At 44.1% G+C, this 14,369-nt stretch overlaps 1 protein-coding gene across 1 annotated transcript in view; it reads right to left on the reverse strand.

Annotated features, from left to right (window-relative positions):
- Positions 1–14,369, reverse strand: part of dlgap2a (discs, large (Drosophila) homolog-associated protein 2a) — a 194,883-nt gene that overhangs the window by 87,127 nt on the left and 93,387 nt on the right. The window contains exon 4 of the mRNA XM_076877866.1: positions 1,523–1,555. Within this exon, the coding sequence (XP_076733981.1) occupies positions 1,523–1,555 (33 nt within the window). The remainder of the gene's footprint in view (positions 1–1,522; positions 1,556–14,369) is intronic.

Here is a 14,369-nt window from a genome sequence, read left to right on the forward strand (position 1 = left end):
AGTGACCATTAAAAGCCGTTTCTCAACCAACCACACGGATGCTCCAGGGCTGGTTTCCCCTCCGGAGGTTCAACAGACACCATCCTGTGCAACATGAAGCAACAGCATGGGTGCCTCTGGAGCTCTTCTGCCCAGATCCACACACACACACACACACACACACACACACACACACACACACACACACACACACACACACACACACACACACACACACACACACACACACGTCGGGTATTCATATCTTGTGGGGACACCTAATTGACATAATGCTTTCCCTAACCCAACTGTAACCCTGACACTAACCACATTTTGAGTCACAGAAATGCCTTCAAACTTATGGGGACCAGGATTTTGGTCCCCACAAGTATAGTAAAATTCCAATTTTTGGTCCCCACAAAGATATGAATACACACTCACACACACAAACACACACACACTCCCTGTCCTTCCCTCAGGCCTCCCCTCCCGTCTTTGCTCGTCTCAGTGGGAAGGTCAGAAGAACACAGTTATCATGCTCGATTTGATTACGTCTTAATCCAATCAAGCAAAGCAGAGAGAGCAGCATTGATTTTTGAGACACAGAATAATGCTTATTGGGCTTAGAGGCACATGGCTGATTCCTGGACAAGGTTAAGTCCAGAGGGAAATATCATATCTGTCACCGAGCCCATCAGCGAGCATGCTCATTTCGAGGTTTACCCCTCTCACTGCGAGATGCAAAGCACTCTAAGCGCTTTCTATTCACCCATAATTTCCAGTCATTTTTGTTTAGAGAGACTGTTAGTTACAGCAATCTACCAGATAAGACACCAGAACAAAACACATGGAGCACAGCTGTGCAGAGACGGAGGGTCACCTCTCAGAAGTAAAGCATGCAAAAAGGAGGCGATGGTTTTGGACGGGAGTGGAAGGAGACATATGGGAATGATGCAGAATGAGGAGGTGGCAGGAGCTTGAAAAGACCTCTTAATCTAACAGCAGGCTCATGAACTAAGCAGATTCCAGGCATTGAAATACACCACGAGCATGTTGCACACACACAAGCTCACAAATATGTCTTTGCTCAACTATGTGCGCAACATTGGATGAGATGTGAAGCAGAAACAATCGTGGTTAGTCATCGCTCCGAACATGTGCCCTTCAGCCTTCATGCTGTCAATTAGAGTATGTGCAAAAACATGGCTGCCTCTGGAGTTACACTGTGCGTACACACCCCAGCCTACACATGTGATACTTTGAAATTTGCAGCGCTGCTGTCGAAATGCTGCACAGTAAATAAATAAAAACCAGGGAGTGCTTTCTCACTCTGTGCAGTGCATTTTTGTGTCTTTTATTATTTTTGACACGGAACCTAAAAAGCTGCTCCACACCATTGCTTTGCTGAGATGAAGACTGAAGAACAGGGTGTCTGCAGCAAAGCCTCGCCCCCGCTCCGCTTCCCACCCTCCCCTAATGGCAAACAACAAGCTGGGAGATGACGATGACACGAGCATTTCGGGGAATGGCGAAGCCCACTCACCTTCTGGTTCACCACACAGTGTGCACTGTGATTCTAAACAAGGACCAAAGAGAGATAACAGGAGATTATTAACAGAGGTAACACATATGCGAGCATATATGCTTGAGCATGTGTGTGTGGGGACAAACATTAGCATCACCAGGCATTAGGAAAAAATGGAGGTTGAGCATCCCTCTGCTCTCTGTCACAAACAAAATGAAACATTCAAAGTGAGCAAACAACAGAGAGCCACAAACATTTTTCGAGCTGCTGATGTCCTTGCAGGGCGGTACCCATGTGCAATACAATAGAAACCCAGCAACCATGCATAATACAACCGTGAGCCACACGCGGCCACATAAAAAGGGGAGAAAAAAGAAAGAGGATCATAATTCATCAGTGTCATGTGACAAAACTGCAAACACATACACAGCATTAAATGAAACCCTGAAACAACATGAAATCATGACGATTCATTGCTATAATTATTTGAAAGAAGAGGGTATAAGGGTTAATATGCACCATGCATTTCAGGCTAAACCTAAATGACACATGCAGGTCATGCAAACTAATCATCACCCAAACACACAGTACTACAAGTGCGTGAATCCCAAAACTCAGTTTAAGGGCGTTAAAGTTATCGATCAATCCTTCCTATGAGCCAGGAAAGTGTTGGCAGCTTCCAGGAGTGCAGCGGGATTATTTTAAATGGCCCAGATTAGCAAATATGTTGCTTTGCAGAGGCAGACAGTGGGCTTAACAAGCAGAATGATGATGAAAATGTTGTGTCCTCAGGCCCTGGATTCAAAACAGCTGTGCTGTGTCACTGCGTGTCTCTCTCTTTTCTCTAAAAGTGGCCAAAATTGGCCATGCATGCTTTTTGTTTTTGAAATTTTATTTTGCTGAAGTGCTTTGTCATCTACTCTCCACTAATTAGGGGCTTAATTAGACGATCAGCAACCTTCCATGACTCGTCTTATTTTGTAGTAATCGGTGAGGCTGGTTCAAATCCTTACATACACACTCAAATTAAAATTGCCCCCAAATGCTCAAAGCACTAAAGCGCGACTGCCTTTCTGCCTCGTTGTTCCCACATGAGCTGTCTCACAGGTGAAGAGGCTTACACAGAGCAGTGCTCTCTTTAAAGGTTTGTTGTTGCTGTCAGTCTGGTTGTAACACAGTCACAAAACTGCCCATAGCTTCTTGTCTGAGCACCGTGGCGGCAATTGGCTGTGCTAAAATTTTATTTACTCTTTCACAACACCTTCCCTGTAAAGCCAGTATGTCTCTTCGTTTATGCATAAGTGTAGCTCAAAAAGCCAAACGCAGAGAGAACTCCAGCGTGCACAAGTCCCTGCGCTGTCAGTAGTGTTTGGGGTCTGTGGGGTTAAACCAGTCACAGTCAGTGCAGGGCTCCCAGCGAAGTGGCGGACAGCAGAAGCCCAGAGAGAATTTACTGGTTTAATTAGCCTTTTTTACTCCCCACTCCCTACAGTGTAATTCCACAGAGTCAAAGCAATTGGCTCTATTAGTTTGTCCTGCCTGTTTAAATTTAAAATGCTCTTGAATTTCCCTGTGTGGGGCCCGTATTGATCAAGGTCAGGCAGTTTTTACAGTATGGAACTGTTCTTGGGTAATTCTTATTTGCTTTCCAATTAGATGTGTGAAGTAGCTGCCAGCATAGCATCAAGAGAAATGATCATGGCTCTGCTTCTCAGGTACAAGAATAAGACTCAGAGCTACGTTGGGTTAAAACGTGGACGATGGCCGTGACACTCAGCTTACATCCTACGGGCCACGTGACGCCCGCCACAGGGTGCCGGCCGGCCTGCAGACCCATACGTTTGATGAATGAGCTTCCAACTACGTTCAATATGGAAAAAGCACATGAAGTGTAAAGTGTGCGTGTTAGTCCCCATAGGGAAATAGTTCCTCTGCATTTAACCCATTCACCCAGTGAAGCAGTGGGCAGCCGCCAGTGCAGCGCCCGGGGAGCAGTGTGTAGGGACGGTACCTTGCTCAGGGGTACCTCAGGGTAGCTGTTCAGTGGAGTCGAACCCCCGACCTTCCGATCATGGGGCCACCACTCTACCTACTGAGCTATCCCTGCTATTGATTGGTGTTAAATCCAGTCACAGTAAAAATGCCAAAGGTGGTTCTACCCAATCGTGGCTTAGCTTTGGGTAAATTAATAATGTCTTTTTATTTATCTGAGGCTTTATGTACCTAATTTTACATCGCGTTCCTTTCATTATGTCCTGACATGTAAAACTTCCTTTTTGCAAAAAGTCGGTGGTGTGAGAATATAAAAAGATAAATTATCGGACTTTGTGTCTTGTGCTCAATCATCCAGGTAAGTAAATCCCCAAAAGTTGATTCTGTTCATTTGGATGTTTTCAGTAACGAAACGTTTCGTCACTCATCCAAAGGGACTTCTTCTTCTTCTACGTGAAAAGGGAAAGACCATCTCTGAATCGAGGAGGGGGCCTAAGGGTACATCTTTCGCCATCTTACATGCTGTGCTTGCAGCCATTCCCCAACTCTCTGTGAATGCTACTCATGGCCATTGATCAGTGGTTGTTGATCAATAGTCATGAGAATTTGCATAATTAAGATTAAGGAACTGACCTCCCAGCCCTTTGTTCCTTCTGTGGTGCTGCTTTCAGTCATTATGCAAATGTACTGATTATAAGTTTGGGTAAACCTGCAGTCAGCTGAGACTGAAGAAAACACAACGTCCAGATGAACAGAATCAACTTTTGGGGATTTGGGACTTTTGCTATCGATTCATTTTATCCTTAAATATATTTAACTGACTCCCGAGTCGCATTCATTTTAAAACCTGAAGAACAAATCATCACTAAGCTCTAACTAACTTTGTGTCGGGCTGGGACAAAGGCCAGCATCCATCCAAATATAATACTGGGTGTGAAAAGTAACTGTGCATCGCGAAAACAATACAAAAAAACACACCAGCAAAAAGCATTCATCTTATGGCTCTGTGTGGAAGTGAAACCACAAACAAAGTGAGAGTTTTTCCACTGTATCACCAAAGATGCTGAGAAGCCAAAGCCCAAACTGCACACTCAACCATGTGAGGAGGAAATAAAAGCTACAGAGGAAGATGACATAACTGCAGCACTTTACAGGCCATGATCGTCGTCACATTTCAAGAACAACTCCAAATGTAGCTAAATAACCAGCCATGTATCATCATCTATACCCGGAGACACGTGAGCGTATTTCAGTGCGCCAGTCTGGGCTTGAATGCAGACTCCTCGCTGCTCTGGAGTAAACCAACTCGCTGTTATTCACAGGGGTCTGCGGTGTCCCACGATATCGCCAAACACAACATACACGAAGAGCAAATCCTTAGCCTTGATCTGATAATGTATTCATCCATAATTAAACACTTCATTTCCATATCAGCGCAGCTTGCTCACACCTTCCCCGGTGGCTGATCTCTCTTTTCCCCTCACTCCCTGCCTTCTCTCCGTTTCTCCCAATCATGTGATGTGTGAGAGATACAGGTGCTAATTAGCTAGTTTTCTTTTTTAATACGAACGCTGTGTTTCTGAGAAAACACTCAGTTATATAAAGGAAGGTGAGATGGGGCATGAAAACTGTGCAGCACAGGTGTGAGGGTAAAGAAAAGCATATTGGAGTTGGCGTGTTTTATCAATGACTCGGGATTTACTGGAAGGAACAGCCTATAAGCTCTGCTTGTTTGCTCTGAGTTGGGCCGCGCACTGATTGTGAGACACAAGCCAAATAAAGGCTTGTTTATTGGGGGCAGAGTCAATCGGCTGTCAATAAAAGGGAAGTGCACAGAAATGTACAGATCATACAGATGAACCCGCAGAACTGCACTGACAGGCTAAAGATAGACCACGTCCCACGTGCTCAGCTTGTACTCTCATCTGTGTATTCGGTTACCACTTTCAGTTTACTTTTTCCTTGAATGGCACGAGCCATCTTCAGCCCCCTGCACACAGCAGCCTCCCCCCTGGAGCTGATCTAGCACTTCTCAGAGGAGAGCGTGAGACTGAAGGCCTCTCACTAAGCTCTGTCTGTGTCTGCAGGGGCTAATTACACTGGACTTCCACATGCTATGCTACTTAAATTATGCGATCTACATGAAAAAGGTTATAAGTAGGCATAAAGGAAGTGCTGATCATACTTTAATGGGTTGATACTTGTGTACACAGGCAATAATGTACCTCAATTTGCTCCTTTTGAATGTGCAGGAGCAGCAGCTCCACTTCGAGTCCCGCTCCTCCAGAGCTCAGCCACCCTTCATATGTGAGCTCTGATGGTTGCCAGGTTTGCTTCATTATGTCAAAGACATGAAACTGGCTGGTGATTTGAAAGTTTGTTTTTAGTGACATAGAAGCAAATAGAAGAAAAAAAAATAGACGCAGTAAATGTCACTTTATAAGAACAGACAAGGAATCAGAACCTCAACATTGTGCAATAATGAGGAGCTCATTTTCAAGAACACTCTTAATTTTCCCTCCTTAGAAGGAAAACAGCAGGTGTCTGACATCAAACAGTTTGAAATCAGGCCTGCCGTCAGTGTTTGTGGATGAAGAATGCTGTCAGAGCGCTACGAGCAGCTTTACTGGTGTGCGACTTTCAAAACAAGGTGCGTCGGAACAAATGGCTAAAAAAGAAGCTTTAAAGCTTTGAGTCCTCTCCTGTGGCTGTGCTGTGAAGAAGCAGTGGATGGTTCAGTGTGGCAGACATGCAGGGATCCAAGCACGACCTTCAGTTATAGGCAAACGCTGTCATTCTGTGGCGAGTAAAAAACTGTCACATGTCAGGATGCATCGCTTGTCTTTTCGGCAGATCTCCGTGGGTACATGTGGTGCTATGAGGCCGCCGATGCTCGAGGCAAGCACATCTCCCTGCAATGAGAAATCCAAACCTCCGCTCCACCAATTTCTGATTTTTTCATGTTTATTTCTGTACAACGAATACAAGACTAATATCCGGTACATGGTCTCGCTGACAGTTATTCCTGTATGTATATGTTTATGAGTCACAATCACCTCCTCCTGTGGAAGTCTTCACAGGGGTCTCTAGATTGTTAGGTAACAGTGACTGGGGACCAGTGGAGTACAGCAGACCTCCACTGGGATAAGGAAGCCATTCTCCTTCCTCTGTCACACTCACGCTTTCATCGTGTCAATGGGTGGATAACTGACAGCGACATCATAAAAAATTCTCCCTGACTGTCACTGATTTGCAGCTTCTGTCCGTTTTTGTCTTGAGCCTGCAGCACATTTGGTGTAAATCTGAATCCAGTGTTGAATTTAGACATTTTAAGCACAGTGAACACCTGCAGCAGAGACAAACAGGAAGTCAGGGACAGAGCGGAGGGTGATGACATGCAGCAAAGGCTTTAGAGTGAAGACTAATCAGAGTTAAAAGGGGACAGCAACCTCCTCGCATTTTGGGAAAATTGGTGTTTGCTTAATGATTGCAGTAATTTCTTTGATGATGGTGATGACCGATTGTAAAAAGTTGTTGTGGCCAAACTCTTCACCCAGAGGCTGAAGGTGCACTGTAATCACCACCAGACTGGCCAAAGAGCAAGTAATTGCTGTCTAAATGCTGCTTTGCAATAAGAAACTCGACTCAACAACGACTAAAAAAAAACAAGGTAACAACATGTCAGTTGTACGTGTTTTGCAGTTAAATAACTGCCCTGCAGCAATTACATCACTATTTGTGGAAGAATACATTAATTTTTATTTCAAACATATGAGTGTGCTGAATGTAAAGAAGCAGTGTGACCTATTTAAAGTGAATTTCTGTGGATGTCAACAGCAAAAGATTTGCACTTTTGTCATTTCATCAGTTTCTGCCATTTGACCCCACTGACTGCCAACTGACAGCAGACTGACAGCAGACTGACTGCAGACTGACTGCAGACTGACTGCAGACTGACTGCCAACTGACAGCAGACTGACTGCAGACTGACTGCCAACTGACAGCAGACTGACAGCAGACTGACAGCAGACTGACTGCAGACTGACTGCCAACTGACAGCAGACTGACAGCAGACTGACAGCAGACTGACTGCCAACTGACAGCAGACTGACAGCAGACTGACTGCAGACTGACTGCAGACTGACTGCCAACTGACAGCAGACTGACAGCAGACTGACAGCAGACTGACTGCCAACTGACAGCAGACTGACAGCAGACTGACTGCCGACTGACTGCCAACTGACAGCAGACTGACAGCAGACTGACAGCAGACTGACTGCCAACTGACAGCAGACTGACAGCAGACTGACAGCAGACTGACTGCAGACTGACTGCAGACTGATACTGTCTTCACACACCAAAGTCATTCTGAAGGTGGCAACTGCCTGCAAGTGGTTGCAGACCTGATCTCCGTCTTCCAAGCAACAATTTCAAAGGTAATGAGATTGCACGGTCATTGCACACGGTCGCAGTAATTTTAGTTGTGCTGCAGTCTTCAACCACATTTTTCCCTAATGCGACTACATAATTAACCATCAAACCATTGGGTTACTTCAGTTTTCAATACTTGCAAATGAGGTTCTGATTGACAAGCTCATATTAACAGGACATAAACATGTTTAACCTGACTGACCAAACGACCCGCCCCGAGGGTGTTAAGCTAAGGTTTAGTTGAAGTTTGCTGAGTGCATCAGATTTTATGTAAATGAGTGCGAGTCTGCAGGGCCTTTAATCTTTACATATATGCTGTGAGTGTACAGTTTGTAACATGGATGTGTATCCTGCATACGTATCATATGCAAGCATGCATGCTGTAGTGCAGTGAGTGTGTGGGTGGGTGGACACACCGTGTTGTCACAATGAGTGTTTGCACATTAGAAGCAACATTTCATTTTGCAGTTTGTTTCCCATGTTAGTCCCTGAGCCTCACACATAACAGCCTGACTGTGCCGATAAGATGCACACGCCAGACACACGGAGGTGGGAGGGTAGGAGGGATGGATTTGGTGCATGTAGGCAAGAGAAGGTTGGTTTGAAAAAACCGAAGCTAAAACCCATCGTTTTTCTATCAACCCCCCAGGGTCCCGGGTCAGATTTATACTTGGTTTCTCTGAAGTCTCAGGAGGCGAAGGCAGACGAAAGGAATAGGGAGATAAATATTTTAGGGAGCAGGAGAGGATTGAAGTATAAGGGTGAGACTTTATTTGAGTGATTTGCTGCCTCTAAACTGTGCTCAAGTGTGGATGATGGCAGGGAAAGAAAGGAAGACGCGTGTGAAAGAGAAGGACAAGTGAGGTAGGAAAGATGGAAAATGATGGAAGGCCAAAGAGAGTGAGCGAGCTGTGCAGACAGACGCAGACAGTGAGAGTCATGCAGAGAGGATATTGATGGCCTCCTTCACGCCCCAGCAGCCCTCTGTCTTACTAAAGCATCTATCAGGACGGCCGGGCCTCGTACATGGTCATATTGACACCTGCTGATGGAGGGGGGTGTAGCCATAAATGGCACATCACTTACTTAACTTTCCCTTCGCTTTGTCCTCTTTGCTCACTATGTCCTCCCAGCTCATTCATCATCACGTCCTTTAAACTCTTCTTAAATTTTGTTTAGCTCCAAACTGAAAATGTCTGCTCGTTGTGGAAAATGAGCAGACATTTGGTGTTTTTCAGCCAATTTGAGGGCGACGGAGACCTGATGGGTCATATCACCGAAATACCTGCAATCTCGAGTCCTTTCAGGCAGAATCAGTATAAATCACGGAGAACCAAATGTTATATCTGCACATCTGTGTATTACGACAGTCGTGAACCAAGAAAATGAAATGCTGGAGTCAATTAAGTTTTAATTTTACCCACAAAAATCTGCAGAAATTAAAAATAAATCTGAGAAACACTGCTGGGAATCTGCAGCCATCTTTCACTGCACCAACAGGGAAAGCTTAAAAAGCAGCAGAAGATAGAGATAAACTTTTGTGGATTTTACAGTAGGCGGAGGAAAGGCAGAAAATGATTCTTTTTTCATTTTAACAAAGAATTAAAGTCAGTCTGTTTCGAAAGGAACACGGTCCACTCGTCAGAAATCCCCGCTGGGTAAAAGTGGACCAGCGGAGAGTTCTGGTGCCTTCACTTAACGAACAATTAAATCTGATCGGCGGGTGATGCACATCACTCTGGATTGAGTTCATTTTTGTGTGCTGGCATTGCTTCCAGCTGATGGCATGGACATGTGCAGCTCAGGTGCATCGTGTGAAATGCTTTTCAGAAATTTTTCAAAAAGCTCAAAAATATCAGGAAGCACACAAACTGGTTGCGTGCACTTTAATGACACCTAAAGGCGGGACAGGTAAGGACAGCTCACCAAGGTAACGTCATTGATTTTAATCAGATCTACATGCGTGGCTGAATTATATTTGTGGAAAATATTACAAAACTACTATTCAGAGGCTGCATGACAGTCTTGTAGGCAGTTTGTGCAGATTCCACTGGCTAGTTTGCAGAGAGAAGGCTGTGCTTTTCATGGTCAATGTTACATCACAGGTAGCTGACATCGATTTATACTCATGCAGATGATGGTGGTTAGACTCCCTGAATTCTAGCTTTTATATGGATGGCTGGAAATCAGCTCACAAAGCATCAGCTAATGTTTTAGCTTGGTTATTTGGCTGAATCCAAAATAGCAGGAAATATTAGAGTAACAGCACAGGTCAGCTGATCACAGCCTGCACACACACACCTTGGGGTTCCCCCACCTGCCAAATCTCTCGTTCACCCCCCACCTTTACATCCCATGTACGCAGCCTTTTATACATCTAGCTAACGGTTCTTGTATTTACAGATTAAACCAACAACAGAGGAAGTTCAGAGAATATTTGGCACTAAATATTTAACATGTGCATGTCCCACGGCCACGAGAGGCTTACTTCTGAGCGTGCTAGCACATCAGAATCAGGCGACTCAATGTAAATAACAAAAAAATGAACTTTCTGAAGTGATGTAAATAAAACTGAACTGATGCTGAACCTAAACAGCATCGCTGTTTGTTTTGTGTGTGATTTAGTGACTCATCATTTTAAAACCTCTCCGAATGTGAAAGACATTTTCCCACAGAGAAAGCTTTAAGAGCAAGTGGGAAGGATGGTGTGTGGAAAATCAGCCACTGATGTCTTATGACTGTTATTGTTATAAATCAATAAATGTAATCACTGTCATGCTCTGTTGCAGCTCATTGCCCCCAACGTGTGCGCAGCATTGTGCTCAGTATCAGCAGACGAAGAAGCAGAAAAGAGTCTGTCGAGCATGAAAGTAATCGGCCAGGTCAGTGATGGCGGTACTCAAGCTACTGTCTGTTACTCTTATTCCTTTAGACATTTTTGTTTTGTAGATTCAAAGCAAACAAGACACCAGAAAAGACAAAAATGGGAGACGGGGAGAGAGCTGGGGGAATACTGCGTACCGGTTATCTGCAGGCGTGTCTTTATTCGTCTCCGAAACTACAGAAAAATATTGCTGTGTTTGTTTTCCGTGGAGTTTTCCTTGTTTCAATAATTTTCAATTAGGAAACGAGACAGAGCTGAGCAAATCGTTCCGTTTGCATCCTGAAAATGAGTCTTGATTGAAGTCGGTAATTTGGTTCGAATTGGAAGCTCGTCTGCAAGCACAGGCAGAATCTGTCAGCTGTTAGAGAAAACTCAGACCCAACTCTAGACAAAAGGAACTCGTTAAAATGCAAGCTTTTTGCAGAACATACTCAGGCTGGGTGAACACAGATCTCAGGGGATACTGAGGATGTACAGTAGGTTGGCTGTGTGCCATTAATTTACCGACTAAAGTGTCTCCATTGGAGTTTGAGCGCATGCTAGCTGTCTGCGTGGCTTTTATTATACGTTCCAGGTCATCAACACGTTCACAGTGATGATGATTTAATCCTGATATTTAGTGTCGTAGTTTAGCACTGAACAGGACATACAGCAGTGGCGGCTGGCCCATAGGGGGCGCTCGGGCTCCGCCCCCCCAAATGTGGAGGAGTAAAAATATATATTTTTAAAAAATTCATCAATGATAGTTTTACTATGTGTGTGCCCATATACAGCCAGGCGTATTTTAACATTTTCACCAGCTGACTCATTAAAGTTCAACCAACAAACGGTGTTTTTCTTCTTCTGGGGCGCTCGTCAAAGCGCCCTTGATATGCAGCGAAATAGCCTATCATTAAATGGTTGCCAGGGGAAAATAATAAATATTTGACCTATCAGCGTCGCTGAATTAAATGGTTTGGGGGCGCTTAAAATTGCGCCCCTGCAGAAAACGCGCGAAGATTTGCTGTTCTAGAATTTTACCTCAGTCAGTAGCCTAAGTGAGCTATAAGGTCAGAGAGAGACGATGGCAGCGGTATTGTTAACGGTTGAGGCACAGCCTCCCCCAAATTCGGTTAGATCGCTTCTAACCTACCCTTTTGCCAGAAGGACAATGGCAGAAAAACTGCAAGTTAAAGAGTTGGGACCTGACAAGCCCGAAATTCAACTAACCCAGGCAACGAAGGAGAAGTCAAAAGCATACAACAGGACTTTTTGTCGGAGTTGGTTCCAGCGCAAGTCGTGGCTGACAGGCTGTGGAACAGCTAATGCACTTTTTTGTTTCCCGTGCATACTGTTCAAAAGTGACAAGTGTGATTTGACGTGGACACAATCTGGACAAACCGACTTAAAGCACCTCTCCGAACGAATCAAGAAACATGAAAGCTCACGAGTTCATATGGACAACAGTGTAAAGCTAGCTGTGCTAGGGAAAACTAGCATAGCGGCGCAGCTAGATGATGGACATCGGATTGCTTTAAGAAGGCACAACGAAGAGGTAGATAAAAACCGTCATATTTTATCTAAAATCATCGATTGTATTAAGTTTTGTGGTGCTTTTGAGCTAGCAATGCGGGGACGCATTTAGCCCACCCCCCCAATCAGTTTACAGTTGTTGTTTTCAATAGTTATTTTTCATTCATTCAAAAAAAAAAAAAAAATCTGTTCATGTTCATTTTTACAAATCTATACAAATGGCCAGAATATGGTTGTTCATTTTTACAAATCTATACAAATGGCCAGAATATGGTTGTTCATTTTAAATTTAAATTAAAATTGTGTTGTTTGATGTACTCATTAAATGGGTCATTTTAGTCGATATCATAAAAATTGCCCCCCCTGAGATTTTTTTCAGGAGCCGCCACTGACATACAGCAAGTGTGTTTTAGCAACTTAGACCAAAGTAATGGGCACACTTGAGAACAAGCAGTCCAAGCGTTATTTCACAGTAATGCCTCCAATATTTCTTGGCTCTTTCAAATGGAACCACAAATATTAACCACACAGCAGGATACAGTCATCCTGTGAGACGGAAAAGTTTCAACAGCTGGATTTTAGAGAAAAGAAACACGACTTTTTCTAAATTACCTAATTTGAAATGCAAACTAGCTTATTTGTAACGCATTAACCAAATTCTAAGATACTGTTGAATCCTCATGCATCGTCAGTCTGTCTTCACTTCACCATCTGCAACGTCACTCAGAGCTATGTCCAAAAAATGTTGCACAATCTGCAAATAAACAGCATCAAAGTTTGCCTCAGAGCCTCGTCAGGCAGAAACGCTCAGCGCAGCCTCGCACGCTTTGGAGTGGAACCTGGCCATGTCCCCCTCAGCGACGCTGCTGGTGACTTTTCATCTTTAGCCTGCGGTGAAAACGTCGTGTGGAACGTGATTAATCGACAGTTTCTTGTAAACCTGCTGGAGTTTCATCAATCAGCATCATCTCTAAACCACAATAAGTCCAAGAACAAACACAGTTTGACATCATCATGAAAAATCAGCAAAGACCAATTAAATTTGATTTTTAATTTTAGGAACTTCAAAATAAATCAGTTGCACTTTAGCTACATTGTCACTTGGTGTTTCTCATACAGCAAGATCTACCTGTCATGGTACCACATGGTATTTGACTATAACTATTTGGACACTGGTATTTTTCTCATGTTGCCTCTGTACAGCACTACAGCGGATATTTAAATCAAACAATCAGTATGTAAATGAAACGGAGCCTTTGAGCCACTCTAAGCCAGGTTTGATGCCAGCCATCCCAATGTGTTTTATGCTGTAAGGTATCAAACTCCAGCGATATGACGACCATCAGGACAAGTAAAGGTGAGTGTAATGACACAGCTGCGCTCTGTTTGGATTTAATGTCTCTACTGTCTGTAGAAACAAGCTTTTAATGTATCACGGCTACAATAATATAAAGTTACAGACAACTCGCTTGTGTTCCTCCACAAGAGAAAACCAGACATGCTGCATACTTTCTCATGTGTAAAGACTTGATAAAGAGGTGTGTGTGTGTGTGTGTGTGTGTGTGTGTGTGTGTGTGTGTGTGTGTGTGTGTATACGTGAATACATGACTGTGTGTCTGCCTTAGAACCAATGGCACAGTGTCACTGCGCTCATCAATCTACCCGCCTTCCCCAAGGATGATGTCACTGGCACCAAGCCTGGCTGGTGGCCCACTGGACTGAGGGGATCGACTCTCATTATCTCCAGTCCAGATTTATAAGGCTGCTGTGCTCATATTTTACAGAGAGGGACATGGAGGAAGCAGAGGGAGGGGATGAGGGAGCGAAGAAAGGATGAGGACAGAGAGATGGAGAGAGTGGGACTGACTATCGGCTATTTAAAGAAAATTCTTCTGGCAATCAGCACGATGAGCAGCATAAGAAATCAAAACCTGTGTGCATGTGTGCATCACTCCTTAGATGCCATATGCTGTCACTGCAAATAGGAAGAGGCTTCACTGGATGCTACTTGACAAAGCAGAGACATCCAAGATAAAGACAAGTTAC

This window comes from Maylandia zebra, linkage group LG19 (genome assembly GCF_041146795.1).
Source record: "Maylandia zebra isolate NMK-2024a linkage group LG19, Mzebra_GT3a, whole genome shotgun sequence".
NCBI classification, from domain to species: Eukaryota; Metazoa; Chordata; class Actinopteri; order Cichliformes; family Cichlidae; genus Maylandia; species Maylandia zebra.